At 38.4% G+C, this 17,594-nt stretch overlaps 3 protein-coding genes across 5 annotated transcripts in view; 1 reads left to right on the top strand and 2 right to left on the bottom strand.

Moving 5' to 3' along the window:
* LOC134796284 (amyloid protein-binding protein 2) overlaps positions 1-2,439 on the bottom strand; it is a 99,934-nt gene extending 97,495 nt beyond the window's left edge. For both annotated transcript variants that reach the window (XM_063768344.1, XM_063768343.1), the window contains exon 1: positions 2,239-2,439. In XM_063768344.1, the coding sequence (XP_063624414.1) occupies positions 2,239-2,424 (186 nt within the window). In that variant the 5' untranslated portion in view covers positions 2,425-2,439. The remainder of the gene's footprint in view (positions 1-2,238) is intronic.
* Positions 2,440-3,293: 854 nt separating this feature from the next.
* Positions 3,294-8,262, bottom strand: LOC134796266 (complement component 1 Q subcomponent-binding protein, mitochondrial). 2 transcript variants are annotated; one of them, XM_063768312.1, is made up of 6 exons: positions 7,924-8,262; positions 7,778-7,819; positions 6,767-6,917; positions 6,101-6,300; positions 4,790-4,878; positions 3,294-3,727 (listed from the first exon to the last, which is right to left on the bottom strand). In XM_063768312.1, the coding sequence occupies exons 1-6, from the start codon at positions 8,156-8,158 to the stop codon at positions 3,575-3,577; spliced, it is 870 nt and encodes a 289-aa protein (XP_063624382.1). In that variant the 5' UTR covers positions 8,159-8,262; the 3' UTR covers positions 3,294-3,574. The 2 variants fall into 2 exon arrangements, with proteins under 2 accessions (XP_063624382.1, XP_063624383.1); XM_063768313.1 differs by lacking the exon at positions 7,778-7,819.
* A 159-nt stretch (positions 8,263-8,421) lies between these two features.
* Positions 8,422-17,564, top strand: LOC134796267 (rRNA N6-adenosine-methyltransferase ZCCHC4). The gene is made up of 7 exons (XM_063768314.1): positions 8,422-8,774; positions 13,671-13,909; positions 14,249-14,452; positions 15,575-15,776; positions 16,307-16,512; positions 17,118-17,232; positions 17,409-17,564. The coding sequence occupies exons 1-7, from the start codon at positions 8,472-8,474 to the stop codon at positions 17,502-17,504; spliced, it is 1,365 nt and encodes a 454-aa protein (XP_063624384.1). The 5' UTR covers positions 8,422-8,471; the 3' UTR covers positions 17,505-17,564.
* Positions 17,565-17,594: the final 30 nt, after the last annotated feature.

The raw sequence follows: 17,594 nt of genomic DNA on the forward strand, positions 1-17,594 counted from the left end.
TTTGTTATTTTTTAACTGTACAGCGAAAAAAATAAGTTAATGTCACAAAGTTTGTGACTCCCCCCTTGTCATTTTTTTGCCCCCCCCCCACCCCTAAACCAGTGATGTAATTAATGGATGACCCCTAACTGTGCGAGACAGGAAGTATCATTAATTCATTAGCATACCATTACGCTATTTAGACCATCCACACCATTTTAAACTGTTTGGGACAAACAATAATATCACTCTGTAATCTGTATGTAAAGTCATTAACATGGATAACATGGAAGTAACAAACATTGTTGTTTGCTAGCTTTAATGGTTGCTGGTAGGTATATGCTAAAAGCTCCAAACAGCAGAACATAATTTTATCTAAGCGATCATGTAATCCAGCGGGGCAATGCGGCCAGCCTTCTTGGCACCCTACCTACGGACTACGACTTAGGGCAAATGTTTTATTTATAAGTTTTAGTGTTTTCAAAATGTTGTAAAAATTAACATGATTAATTAATGATTATGATTATGATGGCATTAATGATATTGTTGTAATTTAATTTTATTATGACTTAAGTGTTAAGTTAATTTAATTTAATGAATTTGTGATTTATTATTTATTTTTAATTCTTTTTGTAATTTTTATGTATATGGACTGTTTGTCTGAAATAAACGTTACATACATACATACATACATAAAAATGTTATTAAATAAATTACACGCATTAGCAATCATTAACTGTTAAGACCATAAATTAAATCAAGCAGAAAATTACTGTTTCAGCATTATGTTTTGGTTTGTCATAAAATGAAGTATAAACACCCACAGCAGATAATTATGAGGTCAAAGAATTACATTCTATTATACAACAGATGATTATAAATTATAATGTTTGTTCTCCAACCTAAATAAGCAATCAGTCAGTGACACTGAATATGTATCCAGCCATTAAAATGACATGCTATATCACTATAGTCTGTATCTTTAGGTATTTAAAAGAGAGTAATCAAAGCTTCTTAAGCCAGCCTATATTACATGATCAAATAATGATCTATCAGTATAATTGATCTAAAACTATAGTTTTTTTCCTTAATTTTAATTTTCTTATTGACTGACTATTATATTTATTAATTATTACACACAACTGTAGGTTGGTATTTTACCATTTTAAATGTTGAAAATCATGTTCAATACAACATTTAAGGTCAACCAACCCTATCATTATTATAGCCTCTTACTGTTCCAGCATGGTTCAGTTCTGCAAGGAAGAGGCCCAACATATGCATGTTAAAAAAACATTAACACAAGAAATAAATAATAACCTAAGTAGACGTTAGTTGATACCTTTGATTTAAAGATTTAATAATTTTGGTTTGAAGTTAAAAGAAGCATCTTTTGATCTATATTTGGCTATTGTCATGTACAATAGCATACATCAGGGGTCACCAATTAGTTTCTTCAGGGGTCCGATTTTTTTAAATAATGTGACCATCGCGGTCCGTTTCTACTTGAGTTTATTAAATATGTATTAAAATTATATAGGTCGGCGGTCCGCATCCGGACCGCGGTCCGTCATTTCGTGACCCCTGGCATACATCAAAGATATCTCAAACAAATAAATGCTAATGCATGCAAGAATTGAAAGTTGTGTGATGTCATCAAAGTTATGGTTAGCAGTTAGCAAGGAAAGTTTCACACAACCAAGATAATACAAAACTCAAGAGGAGTGATGTCATCCAATCCAACTGAAGATTTGTGATAACTTCTAAGTATTTTGAAGAGTACTCTCATGTTTCTTAACGTTATCTTATTATTCAAAACAAGTGTTTTACATGTTTGTTGAAACTTGGAACATATGCCTCTATACAAATAATTTGTGGCAGAACACACATTTACAACAAGTACAATAGCGTTTTGATATGATTTATGACTTTATTGTTTACGATTTCAATTATTTTTAAGCAATTTTCAATATCGGTGTAGTGGTGTTTCGTAACAAAGAGCCGCGCGGCACGTCGCACTCCCACCTTGCCCCGGCTCCGTACATTGTTCAGTGAAAGTGTCTAGGTACTTGCTCCTACGCTAATTGTGTTCACGGTCACTGCTTCGATACAAGCACTAACCCGCCCTAATCTTTCTAATCCCACAACAAATCGTCCCTACGCACTAATCTTGCGATTATGAGATGCGAAAATATCAGCCAGTATAACGGTAATGCAGCCAGAATGTTTTTATCTGCACGAGCTGTATGCAAGACTTACCTTGTAATATACATCCATGAGGATGCTGTCCGGCAGTGATCGCAAATCATTCCGCTCGCACTTGGATTTCTGCAGGTAGTTCACTAAACTTGTTAAGCACAGCTCGTATAAATCATCGGGTATTTTCTTAACACGCAACGTAGACGCGTCAGCCATTTTGGCAAGGTAAAACAAAACTCGCTTCATTTTGCTGTCGGATCAGTCATTTGACATTTTGACAGCTGCGAGCGATTGCAACTAACTTCAAACCGATCGGCTATTGGTCAATGATGAGAGCCTACCAGTCAGCATTGATTCTATTGGTAGTCGTTTGCCAAAACTAGGGGAGAGAGGGAATTAGTGGCCTTTGTCTGACAGTACTCAAGAGGTCAGCTGATAAGAAGCAAAACAAAGGTTGTGCGAGCGAGACGGAAAGCTTTCTTCATGTTTCTACTTGCAATAGTTTTGTCAGCTGATTGGGATTCCGAGTGGGCGCGGGAAATTTGAGCGCAACGTGTCTTGCGCGCGAGAGCTTCAATCTGCTTATTATTCTGTATTCATTACCGCTATCCAAAAGCATTAAAAAAAATTGCGCCTTTACATATTACCGTATATATTTGTTTTTCCAGGCCGCACTAATCTAGGTTTTACCAAAAAATTTGTATAAGTTTTGTTATTGAATAAATTAGTTCCTTATAAAAAATCTAAATTTATTTCAATGATATAATCCAGCTTTGATGATTCATGTGATACCAAGTCACATTTCCCGAATATCCAATCAAATTAGAACCTTAAATCCGATATTGGCGGGTATGTGGTCGATAAATCGTACTATCAAAGATAATTTAGTCTATATACGGACTATACGGAGTTATATACATTTGCTGAAAGAACTTGTCTCATTTAAATCTCAATTATTTCGTCGTCAAAATGTTAACAATACTTTTTGTGTAATTAAATGTTAGGATAGGACCTTTTTCGCATTGTTGGATCTGGTGACTACCCAACTGACCCATGAATTTTCATTTGGTAAATAGTCCATATAAAACTAGGCGAAATAAATTAAAACAACGAACTAAGTTTTGGATACATTTATTCAAACGTTACTAACCAAATATCACTAAAATGAACAAAACACTTCCTTGTCAACTAAACTAACATCCTTTAAAGCTGTTTTAGCAAGATAAATGCTATTGGCCTCCTGTGCCAAATTAGGTATATTGCAGTGGTATTTCATTTGTACCAATGACCATAGACAAATTTATGGTATTTTTATACCATAGACATTTTTTTAATGGCTATATACAATGGTATTTTTATACCATAGACAATTTTTTTTAAATGGCTATAGACAAATTTATTGTTTTCCGATGGTGAATTTGGAGATGCCTTCGAGAAGGTTGATGTAGGCGGCGTGTTCGTAGCCCGTGCTAAAATCTGACAGTTTCTGAACGAACTCGTTGCTGATTTCTTTCTCTTCCAGCAGATTCATGAGGAGGTCGTACAGGTACTGAAATAAAAGAATACTTATAAGAAAATGACTAATTTTATACGACAAACAAAAGTGTATAAGAATCATATGCTATACGATATTTTTACCTACTATCCTATAACTCTGAACAAATGCTCTATATAAAAAATAAAAGTATACGTGGTAAAATAAGATTACCCACCAATTTATTTCGAAGTTCTTTGTGTAACTAAGGGAATGCGCTTTATTCATATAATAAAATTAAATAAAAAAATGTCGCACGTCAATGAATATTTCCCAAATGATAGGAAACAACTTCACATCGGAGCTGACAATATCCCCCGATTTTGGCACCTGACCACTACACTTATTATAGTATCAAGTGTGGCGTAAGAAATGGGGTGAAAACTAGACATCGACAAGGACATGTCCCAGGATCGAACCTGGGACCGCTGCGTGGCAGTCCATAGCCAGGACCACTAGACCAATAGGCCTAGTCATAAATATAACGAAAATAAGGATATATTATTATCACGTTGTACCCAAAAACATTCTAGTGTCCGAAACACGATGAATATGTAATTATGTAATGTTGTTATCGAATTGTTGTAAAGATTTGCACGAGGTTCATTCTTTCGTTCCCTCGGTGCGCCATCTAGTGGGCATGTTGAGAACTAAAATGAACACACTCCATTTCCATACAGCCTATTCAATTTAGGAATATTTAAGTTTCTTTAGCGAATATTTCTTGAAATTATAACGCCTACGAACAAAAGAGGCTAGAGGTTCTAGCTTATCCCGTAGTAAAAACCGCTGCTATATGTACAAACAGCAACACATCAGTGGACCGTATTACAAAATGCTTAAGGTCCACCAATGTACAGTTAACAGTGTGGGCGAAGGTACGTATTTGCGGCCGCCATTGGCCGGCTAAAGGGTCATGCTGTAGTTAGTTACATATGGCGTTATTCATAAACGCGTTACTGACCTGTATTAGCTGTGTCTTTATCTGTCATTTTGACTTGTGTATTTGCAAGAAAGGGATAAAATATAAAGTTTTATGAATAAGGCAGTAGATAGAAGAGAAGTTTTCGTACTGACCCCGTCAAGCACGTCACCAGCGACCGCGTACACCTTGTCGTTCCACTCTCCCTTGTAGAGGGTCACCTCGTCGATTCCGAATATATCATCTGAAAAACAAATTATAATACTGTGTAAAAAGTCGTATCTTCACGCGTTTTAAAATCGTTACCGTCATCTTCATTGACCGAAGCGTAGCGAAGGTCTACGTTTTGACTCGCGCATTTTGCTTTTGTATGTCCGGATGTTCTCCTCTACAGGTCGCAATTCTTAACCGATTCTCGTGAAATTTTGTAACCGAATTCTGTGACTCGATAATTTTTTTTTGTCGAGCCGGTTTTTGGAAATTTTTCAAAATGGAAAACTTGTGATAGCTCGCGCCTAAACAAATAGTCGTATCGGTATCATACGAGTGTTTTCTTTTTGAAATATGTTTATAGATTAAATGGCCAAAAATTCAGAAAATTTATTTAGCTGGTTTCGGAGGTATTGAGATATTAAATTTTAATTAATTTTAATTTGAGAATGAGTAGCTAAATTTCGTTAGCTTATCTAAGAACTATTTGGCTCAGTTTGTAAACGTTCGCTTTTTTTGTTTGCACAGAGAGTCTGGGTTCGATCCCCAGTATTTGTATGCTGGGATATAACTTTTATTATTTTTTTACACTTTAATTTCGTATTGTTTTTTTTTAATTTACTATATTTAAAGCTCTTAGCACCATGTAATTTAAAGCTCTGCTCGCGAGGTCTACAGCTCACAGAGCCACTAGTTTAATTTCTTTGGATAGAGTTGAAAACAATGCGAAGCTAATGGTCCCATGTTCAAATCCATTAGGGGCATTTATCTCTGTGATTACTATTGATTAGTACAAATATTTGTTGTTGTCTTAGTACCCACCACACAACTACTTACGTCTAAATTATTGTGTGGCTTACTAAATTTGTATAAACAGCGTAAACCCTCTCGTGCTTGAGAGGAGGCCTGTGCCCAGCAGTGGGACTGAAGCATGTCCAATAATTTATTTATCTGTCTCATACTTTTATGCAGAAGTAAGGTACCAACCTATTTCTGGATGTGCATATGATTTGCTGTACCCTGCAAATGGCACCAGATTTCTCCATGAATGGGAGAATCTAGTGTGGCGTAATTTGCAGGGATGATCTTAGATGACATGGCTACTAAATGTCTCTTTTTAATGTTTTTATGGATTGGCTAAAATTATCAACCTAGTTGAGGCTAGGAGCGCATCTCAAACTCTGTTAGTCAATCTTAACCTCATGGTTATGGGGTTTTTATTTTATTTTATTATGGGGTTCTAGTTGAATACTCACTATACTCATCAGCATTGCTAGTAGGCGGGTCTTGTAAGAAGGAGCACGTGAATCCAAGAGTGGTGTCGCCACGCACGATGTCTACTTCAAACTGCGGCTTGGAGCGCATCTCGGAGAACTCCTGCTTCTCCGGCTGGGCGTCGCCTTCGCCGAAATCGTCCGAGTCGACGGTGTGGTTCACGTTGAATGTCACGTTTATTCTGGAAACATAAGCTAGTTGGTAAATACATGGTAGTCAGTTTAGGTAAAATGTTGCTAGAATACATGATTGTAATGTATGTAATTTTATGAGTATAAGATAAAAAAGTTTTTATTCTATCATAAATGGGGAATCAACTTTTTCTTGTCACTAGTTGCCATGGTTACGGTCTCCTGGGTCACTCTTAAAATACTTCTAACAAACTATGCTACTATTGTCTCCTGGCTGATGGGACAGAATAACAACAAGAAATAGTTGATCGACCCAAATATGAAATTTCTCTAACATTACATTATTTCATTTTTACATGTTGTAAATTAATTTTATGAGTATACTGTAATATAAAGGCCTGTCTCCATATTGCGCGGCAAACTATCTAACATTGGCTCGCGAGGCAGCCGCGCGCAATAGATACCGGGTTGGCTCGCGAGCCAATGTGAACTGATTGAGTTGGCCTTTAGACTCACACTTCATCTTTCAGTGCCTTGGACAGCAGCACCTCAGCTCCAGTCCCCGACACTTTGAAGCCGTCCACCTCCGTGGGCAGAGTCTTCAACTTCTGGGCCTTCCTCTCCGCCACAATCTCTTCTGTGAGGAACTCCACCAGCTCTCGCTCACCTATGTATTTCAACAAATTTTAAATAGTGAACATCACAACTTTTTTCTACACAATCTACTTTGATCCTAATTATTAAATATTAGACATCGGTTACACACTAATTCTGGCGTCAGTTCAGTCCATCAGTCTGGTCAGACTGACGGGAGAATTATCGTGTAACACGCGGACTGATGGTCTGGACTAATGAAAATTTAAATTTTTAGATAATATTCGTCAGTCCATTTTGAATGACAGAAAACTGATAGGAGACTGATCGTGTAACCAGTTCGTGTCATTCTCGCGTCAGTCACCATATTAGACAAGACTAAATTACTGTGTTGCGTTCTGTGTCCAAACGGCGACTGTGTCGTAATTTTATCAGTCTGTTGCCAGTCTGGACTGATCATGTAACCGTGTCCATTTTCCATCATTCTGGCATCAGTCAAAATGCGAATGGACTGATGGACTGAACTAACGCCAGAATTAGCGTGTAACCGATGTCTTACATAATGGGAAATACCTAGTATTCATTATGATTGACTACTGCACCAATCTATTACTACTTTAACTAACTTATGATCTAGTATCTAAATAACACAAACCAAATTATAGTACAAACATGGAGAAACAGCATGATGGCAGATACTGTCTTATATGTATAATTGTATATTTCAGATGTTAACACAAAAATAAGAATCTATAATCTGTATAATCTTATACAGATTTGTAAATTTGCAACAGAATGGGAGCATTGATGATATTTGTAGTTGCTATAGTTTGCTAGTGGTAGCAGCATTTTACGAGGAGATACAATTAAAAAAGAAAAAAAAGGAACAAGTCACTTACCAGGACTATGGAGGTATAGGGTAATAGGACTAACCTAACGGCTTATTCTTGGTAGAACTCTCACGTCCGTGGTCTTCTATAACCAGTAAAACATATTAGGAAAGGACCAGGGTAGCAGGGATCACAGGGATGAGTTAAGCATGGCGCAATAGACATAACCTCAAATTATATCGAGAGTACCTTTCGTGTGTAGGGCTTTCAGACCGCATCCGCAGCTGCATGTGTTGGAATGGTTATGGAGCAGGCTGGTGACCACGGGCCCGTCCATCCTCTTTGAGCAACTCATGTGCCATATTCCTCTCGTGAAATCACGCTTCACGGGGGCCTGCGCTCGACTCACTAGCGCACTCGCTATGCCTGTGTTTTTAACACATCCCTGGACTACTCTGTGTGCTGACCTGACCAAGCCGCTCATTTTCAGTAAACTTTCTATCAGATGACAAAATAAAATGGAATTTTCGAAAAAATGTCACAGAATGGAACACAGCAAAGCGCCGGTCTGAAAATAAATGTTGCCAGGACATCAATTCTTTCTATTTTTTTTATTTAACTGAGTAGTGATGACAGAAATAAGAACGTTTTGCCCAGTAGTATCTTAAATAGTATCTTTATGCCATGTGGTCATGTTTGACATATTTGACATTTCCAAACCATTACCAAACCCTAAGATTAATAATTATTGAAAGTTCACAAACTCGTGTTGACTATTGTTATTTTACTCTAAATTAATGAAAATGACGAGAAAACGTAAGTTTAACCCAAAGGCTACTGAGCCGCAAATACACGCACCAGTGGAAGTCATCGTAGAAGATGTTACAAACCATCCAATGTGTCTACACGGTCCCACACTGTTGTTTTCGTCTGAGAAGGGCCGATATTTCGCGTGCGCTTCATGCAGGGACAAGAAGGAGTGTACGGTGCACATCGAGGAAGACGAGTGGAACAAGGAAGGCGTCCGAAAACGTAATGAGAAATATTACAACTTGATTCCTAAGATTGATAAAGCGGCGGCTTGGAGTAACTTGAATGAGGTTAGTTTTAATTATTAGTAATTTTTTTAATAATAGATTTGATGTACAATTTCGCCTTACTGGCCCCTAAGTCTTAAGTAAGCTAAGTGCTTTGCAAGTACGAGAATATTGGCGGCAATGAAAACTGTCACCATTGTGCTATTTATAATTTCATAATGTACAATTGAACTTCACTGATCACAGTTATAAACACAAGAGTAAATTTAAAGGATAATAAACCATTTTGAGCCATTAGAAAATGTTTAAACTAGATAGCACCATTAACCATTTATAGGACAACGGTCTCAAAAAAGACCACTCAAATCAAATCACCTCTTTGTATTTTTATCTCGTACAGAATTTAGGACTATAGTCATCTATAGATGGTGATGAGGCCTAAATCGAGGATATCTTTCAGGCTTTCCTATTAAAGGATTAAATAAGAATATGTGTAAAATGCTTTTATTGTGTTTTATTTGTACTTTTGTACATATAACAGTGGCCAGGATAGATGGATTTTACGTTCAGATGCCATAAATAACAGTAGACAGATTTTACATACCTAAAATTGAAAAATAGTTCAAAGGTACACTAGGATCACACTGTTGTATTGAGTTTGTCCATCTTGAATACTTACCAGTCTCTGGTGGCAAGGTTTATTTCCTTGAAGGAAAACTTATTTTCACCTCAGCAGCTCGAACAAGGGTACTTTGCTTCTTAAAAACAGTGAGCAAAATACGATTTTGCTCACTGAGTCATTTTGTCTCACTCAGTGAGCAAAATGCGATTTTGCTCACTGAGTGAGACAAAATGACATTCAAGTGACCTTTATAGTCAAATGTCATTTCAACATGCGGGGTCTAATACAAGTTCGATATACTTGGGTTCTATTATCTCTGTCCCTCTAGGTATGTTCTCACTGCTTAGGGTGAAAAATTTTGTGTACTACACGAGATCAAAGTTATTTACATCTCGTGCGCTTTTGAATCCCTTACTACGCTCAAGATTCTAAATTAGATTCACTCGCTACGCTCGTGAATCTATTATAGAATCTTTCGCTTGCACGGGACTCAAAATAAGCACTCAAAGAAATATCAAACTTTGATCTCTTGTTGTACAAATAACTATTTCTAGTCTAAATACACAACACTTCCTATTCTTACAATAATTATACACAAAATGCGCTATACCAAAGTGTTTTCTTACGATTATATTTATTGATACGCATCAAGCAATGCAGGTGATCTAAGCACATTGTTATGATTCTCCATTCACTTTATTGAACAAATTGAATAACAGGTTAGCAAATTTTTGTTTACCTAATTTCTAATCCTAAAATGAACAATCAGACATTGTTGAGAATTATTATGTCATTGTTGTTTTAGATTTTATCATTTAAAAAGCCTCTGTAGACTTCAATTGCCACTTGAGCACTTAAAGAGCTATACCCGAGTTGTCTTTAAAGAGAAATGAAGGTTATATATCTTATTCATGTAATTTTTTCTCCAATATTTTTTTTAAATTATGTTGAAAGTGAATGTTGTAGAGCTGTCTCTGTTAAATTTATACCGAAAAATGGCGGACGTTGCCATACATTCATTCCTTCGGCTTATATGGAAACGGTATTCGTTTATGATACTCCACTCAGTCCAGTTATCGCTGCCCCATGCACGGTTTCGGTTTGCAATAATGGCCGTCCACCTACTGGCACTTTTTGTGGAAAGGGGCCATGTAATATATTCGGTTGCCATTGTGTAGGAGGATGTATTAAGGGACACAAGAAATATCCAAATGATCCTAAGAAGAATTTTAAACGCATCTATTCAAGATTTGTGGACTTCACAACTGAACCTCCTTCAACCACCCGCGCCCCCCCTAAGCCTAGAAAATGTATGTATGGGAAATAGAGTGTAGCCAGTCTTCTCCAAGAATACGAGGACAACGCCGTTCTCGAAACGTCGGAGGTAAATCCAAAACTCAATTTTACGCGATTAAGTCCCGTTGTTGTGAATAATAGTGAGTAAAAAGCGTGAAAGTTTAATTCAGTGTTTTGGGAAATAGCGGATGGAACATGGGACTCGTATTTTTAGAAGAAGCCAATGTAATTCTTGATGAAGAATCATTTTCTACCAATTTGGTCTTTCTTTCAGATGGATATGAGTCTTGAAAAGATGACGCAAGACAATACCATTTTGGTATGGAAACCGAGTGCATGCAAATGGAAATAGTTACCAATGATGTATAGTTAAATTTGCATATTTAATTACACAAACGGGTCTGCCGCGATATAATTTCATTGTTTTTACCTTAAATTCCGACGTTTCCACGTACCAGCTGTGGTCACGGAAAGACGGAAGACGGTTTGTGTAATTAAATATGTGTACAAAACGCGAGAGTTCATATGTTTCTTTTAAAAAAATATATAAATAAATATTAATAAGACGAGGTTTTATTTTATTTTAATCACTTGAAAATAACGAAATAATGAATTACCTGTCAGACCAAGTCTGATTTTCCAGGTCAGATCTCTGTCCTTGGTCTTAGACCTCAACACTCACTGACATTTGATAAGTGTGTCGAGTCCGATCTCTGTACGCAACAAAAGTACAATAAAATACTTTTTTATACCTACACCTCAAACTGTTTACAATAGGGAATATTAAGTGTAACTGTGCGTAGGGGGCGCCACTACCACTATCGAAATTTCGTTATCAAGTACCTCTTTATCACTCTTGCATATTCAAGCGATAAAGAGGCAGTTAACTAAATTTCGATTTTCGCGTTTCCCGGTAGGCCCTTGTTAACAAACCGCCTTGATGCATCAATGTCATATTTTGTCTGCGAAAACTTGTCAAAAAACAGTTTAAAGGTTCCGAGCGGGGCGTGAGCGCGGCGTAAGCGTTTTATATGTAAAAGCGGCGCGCCCTGCTCACGCGCCACCTGCAAAACGCGCCTGTGTGATAGAGCCTTAAGGCACAGTATGTATAAGTTACACTTTGGTTTACTAGCTAATTTAGTGCTGCACTCTGGCGGCAGAACATTGCAGTAATAATACCCCCTATTTCTGTCTTACCTTTCCGGACCGATACAACCATCAAACCTTCAGAAAAGAGCGTACTCCCATCTTAAAGGCTGGCAATGCATTTGAAAACCATTTGGTGCAGGTGTCCATGGGCAACGGTAATTGCTTACCATCAGGCGAGTGGTTTGCCTCATTCTCGTCTTCTGAACTGAACCCTTGATTGTACTGAGGCGAGCTCATGTTCCACAGTACGTTGACGTTGCTTCGAGTCAGTCGTACTGCTTCATCGAGTGAGGTAGAACAGGGGCCTATTTCTCGCACGATATTAGACTAATAATATTAGTGTGTTGCCATGGTAACCCATACGATTTGACAGGGGCCCATTTCTCGAACGATATTAGACTAATATTATTAGTCCACCAACTGGGGCCTATTTCTCGCACGATATTAGACTAATAATATTAGTGTGTTGCCATGGTAACCCATACGATTTGACAGTTCGTGGACTAATAATATTAGTCTAATACCGTTCAAGAAATGGGCCCCTGTCAAATTGTATGGGTTGCCATGGCAACACACTGATAATATTAGACTAATATCGTTCGATAAATGGGCCCCAGTTCGTGGACTAATAATATTAGTCTAATACCGTTCGAGAAATGGGCCCCAGCTCTTCCCTTAAGTCACTGCTTTACTGCGAAGAAACGGACTCCCCTATAGACAGTACCATCTTTACCATAAAGGCACACCGGGCCCGTGCCCAGGGCCCCCATCTTCAGGGGGCCCCGAAGGAACAGTATATTTGATTACTCATAATAAATAGAAGATCTTAGTAGAAGAATGTTAGTTTAATTAGCTTTCTTTACTTTCCAAAAAGGCCCCAAATTCTTGTGCCCAAGGACCCCAGCATAGTTTAAGACGGCCCTGCCTATAGGTATTATTATTTATCAATTGCTGGTGAATTTCTACCATCCTTCAGATAGAGCAGCGGTCGGCAACCTTTTAGCAGCCAAGGGCCACATAGCAGTTAACGAAGTTGACGCGGGCCGCACTTTGTTAGTATTTATGACTTTATCAGACATTGTCGTTTGTCAATATTACATACCAAATAGCCAGGGAGGCTCCCGGGCCGCAAGTGAGAGGTTCGCGGGCCGCATGTGGCCCGCGGGCCGCTGGTTGCCGACCGCTGAGATAGAGCGTACTGTACAAACAGCAACACTCTTTAACTGTCCATCGGTGGACCTTACGCCTATTGTAATAAGGTCCACCTATGGACAGTTAACAGTGTGAGCGACGGTACTGTGACATTTGCAGGGAACTGATACCTAATATTGTCCCAGAACAAGGAACATTTGATCCACGGAGTCGTCACTCCACTGATGATCAGGGGCGAAACGTAACGAACGAAACGGTAATGGCTCTCTATCACTATTCTGTATAAGTACCTATAAATGCGACAGAGCCATTAGCGTTTCGTTCGCTACGGCGCAAATGATCGGCATCTTGGCTAGGCCCCCAGACACAACCCTCATCATTCACTTCACTGTACCAATCTAGAATGTTCTAGACGTGAATTTGTCTGCAGAAAACAAAAAAGTGGGAAGTTATGCGAACGTAAAAAATTGCGACCTGGAAAATATGATCGCCACTCAAATATGACTCGTGTGTGCGGCCAAGTTCGAAGAAATAAACCGTGCGAGTGCACTGTGTATATTTAAATTATACTAATTTAAGGTTCTAAGGTTCAGACCGAGCGTACTGACTGCGACACTTGCAAAGCGCTGTATCTACTGTCCCAAAGCAATAAAATGCAATCAAACCATCGAGTTATCACTCCACTAACGACCAGCTACACCCCTTGATTGTTTCTATACCTATATTAATTTTAATTGTAGGTAAAATCCCGCCATCCTTCAGACAGAGCGTACTGCGATACCTGCAAAGAGCTGTACTTACTGTCCCAAAGCAAGAAGCACTCGAACCATCGAGTTATCACCCCGCTAACGGACGAGCAACTGCATAACCCTTCTAGTTGGCTGCCGACTCTTGAGAATGATACGGTGGAGGCGCAGTATATATTTACGAAGAAGTCGGTTAGCTGCGTGCTGGGGATATTGAGGAATAATAATATCAAGTGAGTTAATCCCTGCTAATATTATAAATGCGAAAGTAAATCTGTCTGTCTGTTACCGTGTAACTTTGTAGCCGATATTAATTTATAGGATATTTTATAACGTAAAATTATAGTCATTCATTATTTGTCATTCGATTTCAACTATCATTACAATCCCTATTAATATTATAAATGCGAAAGTAACTGTCTCTTTGTCTGTTGTTACCTCTTTAGGCTTAAACCGCTGAAGCGATACGGTATGGAGATAGTTTGACGCCCGGGGAAGGACATAGGATAGGGATAGCGGGCAGAACCTAGTTCATAAAATCAAAAACACTAATTAATGTCCATGAATTCCAGAAACATCCTCTGCATCGGCACCCCATCCATCCACGAGGCTGCCCAAGCCCACCCGGACTTCAACTCCCTTTTGCTTGACTACGACACTCGGCAGAGACTCTTCCACGCCCCCAACAAGTACCTCTGGTACAACATGTTCAACAACTATCTCTTCAACGGGAATGAAGACGAGAAGGTGCTTAAGAAGTTCTTTAAGAATTCCAAGTAAGTTTTTAATACCTCGTAAGTAATAATTGATGAAAGTGCCTCGAAGGGGTTCGTCTTAATATACATGTCGTAGTCAGATCGTATAATCCGCCGTATTACATTACGCCTAGCTGTTTTCAAAAACAGGGTCGTTTTGAAATGCGGCGGTTCGACGATTAGCCGGAGTGTGTACTGTCTCTTCCGAAAATCGTTTTTTCCAGATTTATATTTTTGCCATTCGCATTTTTTCCCATTATTTTAATTTTCTAATAGGTTTTCTAACCATTCGCATAATTTCCCACTATATTTCATTTGTTTACAATAATGGAAGACAGAAAATAGATAGGTGCTACGACGAGCGAAGCGAGGAGGAGTGTGTTAGGTGAACTGCGACCAGAACCGACTTATTTTATTGTACTATATTTATTTACAAAAACTGTCAAAGCGGCGGCTAATGACTCGCTGTATTACATTACCGCTAGCCGTGTTGAAGAACGTATGGCGCCGAATACATTCCGGCGGATTTTCATTCAGCCGCATTCAATCCGGCTAATCGTTGAACCGCCGCATTTCAAACGCCTATCGCCAGCGGCGCGTCATCGTGAACTATGTCGGAATGCACGAAATTTGATATTGTTTGTAGCCACGCGCGTCAGTTCACGTCTTTGGCAATCAAAAAGTTAAATGAGGATAACGCGCAAAGATTAAGGCATATATATGGCGCTGTAGTCCTTCGTAGATATGCCGAAATATAAACCATGGACTACAGACTTTAGGTTCCTGACAGTTGAAAGCATTTTATCTATCTATGGGCATACCTTCATTAAAGCTCTGGTTTCCTAAGATAGCGGTGCCGTCATATAGCGGCCATCCCCATAGAAAATACTACGACATCTATATTTGGCCGTATTATTTTACACCGCTATCCTAGGAAAACAGAGCGTAACACGTTCTTTAACATAACTGGTGCATTATTTAGTTTAGGTATTGATGTAAAATATGTTCGAGCCAGATACAATTACTGCTTACATATAAGATTATATATTTAATGTTAAGTAAACATTGTTTACTTTTTAAAACCATGATTGTTATAATTTTGGATATTTTTAAATGAAATAAATATTATTCTTATTGTTACAGGGATGGAGGCCTATGCATAGTAATGGACCCCCCATTCGGCGGTCGCGTTGAACCCCTCACGCACACACTGAAAGAGCTGTCAGCCACATACAACAAACTGTGTGATAAAGAGTCTACCGTGCCAGTCATCTGGGCCTTCCCGTATTTCTCGGAGCCGTATATAAGGAACATTATGCCGGAGATGAAAATGCATGATTTTCAGGTAAGAAGCATGGATAGCAGTTTTTTTTAAATATCCTAAGCACCAAAATAAAAGTTGATTGGCCAATTTCATAGCTAAATATTCTGCTTTTATACACAAAATGACATATCTATCGGTTTGACGACCGGTCTGGTCTAGTGGATAGTGACCCTGTCTGCTAAGCCGATGGTCCTGGGTTCGAATCCCAGTAAGGGCATTTATTTGTGTGATGAACACTAATATTTGTTCCTGAGTCATGGTTGTTTTCTATGTATATAAGTATGTATTTATCTATACAAGTATGTATATCGTCGCCTAGTACCCATAGTACAAGCTTTGCTTAGTTTGGGGTTAGGTTTGATCTGTGTAAGATGTCCCCTAATATTTATTTATTATTTATTTATTTATTAATCAATTTTACCAATCAAACAGTCATTTTCTATTTCGCATTTGGGATATAAAAGTATTCTCATAAAAGCACTAATATGTAGCAAAAGTGTACAGACTTACCAAACTGTAAATTATAGTAGATTACTTATCATAATTTACAGGTCGAATACGAGAACCACAAGAAATTCAAAAACAAGGGCAAGAAACTCGGCTCGCCGGTCCGTTTCTTCACCAACCTGCCTCTAAACACCATAGACATGTCCAACGACTCCAACTATAAGCTCTGTGGCAAATGCAAGTACTGGGTGCTGGCCAGCAACAACCATTGCCACAAGTGCGGGGAATGTACTAGCAAGAACGGCATGAGGTAAGGAAATAACATGTTTTTTTAAATACAATACACATTTCAAATGACTCCAACTATAATTACGGCAAATGCAAGTACTGAGTGCTGGCCAGCAACAACCATTGCAATAAGTGCTGGGAATGCACTAGCAAGAACGGCATGAGATAAGGATTTTTTTTAATACAATAGACATGTGCAAATGCAAGTACTGGGTGCTGGCCAGCAACAGCATAACAAGCCCTTGATATTCGTTTGTGCTTAGGGGCTGTCCATAAATTACGTCATCGATGTTTGACGATTTTTGACACCCCCCCCCCCCCCCCCCCCGAGGTCTGCAAGGTAACTTTACAATTCCTATTCGAATTTTAAACAATTAACGCTACAAATTTAAGTTCACTGGCCAGCAATTTCGGAACTAAAGTTTTTCAATAGAAAGGAGGAGGGGTCAATTATACATAGTGCTGCAGACATTTTGGACTAGTTATTGAGTTTTCACTTCTGTCGGCACTCCCGGAGTGCAACCCGTTGTTTTTTTTACAGTGAGTGCTAGACGATAAACCTTATTTTAATTATACTGCTTGGTTATAAACTAATTAATATGAATACCTTTCGTTTGACTGTCTCAGATATAAACATTGCAACAAATGCGAGAGGTGTGTGAAGCCCACATACTCTCACTGTGAGACTTGCGGACGCTGTTGTCTCGAAAAACATGTCTGCGGTCTGGTTGTGGAGTCACAGGTACCTAAACCATATTTTTTCTATTTATAAACATTGGAAGCCAAGTTTTGATCACATATTTCTTGGTTGGTTTAAAAAAAAGTGAAAATAATAATCTGCTTTATAGCGCTATCAGAAAAATCTCTCTCTCTCTTTATATCAGAGCATTTCACGAACTGTAGTGTATATTGTTTCAGTCTTGTTACAACTGCCAAGAGAAGGGCCACAAGCAATCTGCGTGTCCTCTGCTCAAAGAGGGACCTCAAAAGAAGAAGAAAAGGAAAAACGCTTGACGACATTTCAGTAGGCATCATGTGTAAGGCTTAATTACTACAGAGTAATTTGCTTTCCTCATGTTAACTGGAAGAATGTGTAGTTATTAA

This window comes from Cydia splendana, chromosome 13 (assembly GCF_910591565.1).
Source record: "Cydia splendana chromosome 13, ilCydSple1.2, whole genome shotgun sequence".
Lineage (NCBI taxonomy): Eukaryota > Metazoa > Arthropoda > Insecta > Lepidoptera > Tortricidae > Cydia > Cydia splendana.

Coding starts and splice junctions, on each gene's coding strand:
- LOC134796267 (XM_063768314.1), top strand. CDS start 8,472: ATGAAAATGACGAGAAAACGTAAGTTTAACCCAAAGGCTACTGAGCCG. Junction 13,910..14,248: donor TTGAGGAATAATAATATCAA/GTGAGTTAATCC, acceptor CATGAATTCCAG/AAACATCCTCTGCATCGGCA. Junction 16,513..17,117: donor ACTAGCAAGAACGGCATGAG/GTAAGGAAATAA, acceptor TGACTGTCTCAG/ATATAAACATTGCAACAAAT.
- LOC134796266 (XM_063768312.1), bottom strand. CDS start 8,158: ATGAGCGGCTTGGTCAGGTCAGCACACAGAGTAGTCCAGGGATGTGTT. Junction 7,820..7,923: donor GAAAGCCCTACACACGAAAG/GTACTCTCGATA, acceptor TACTGGTTATAG/AAGACCACGGACGTGAGAGT. Junction 4,879..6,100: donor TAGCAATGCTGATGAGTATA/GTGAGTATTCAA, acceptor TTTGTTTTTCAG/ATGATATATTCGGAATCGAC.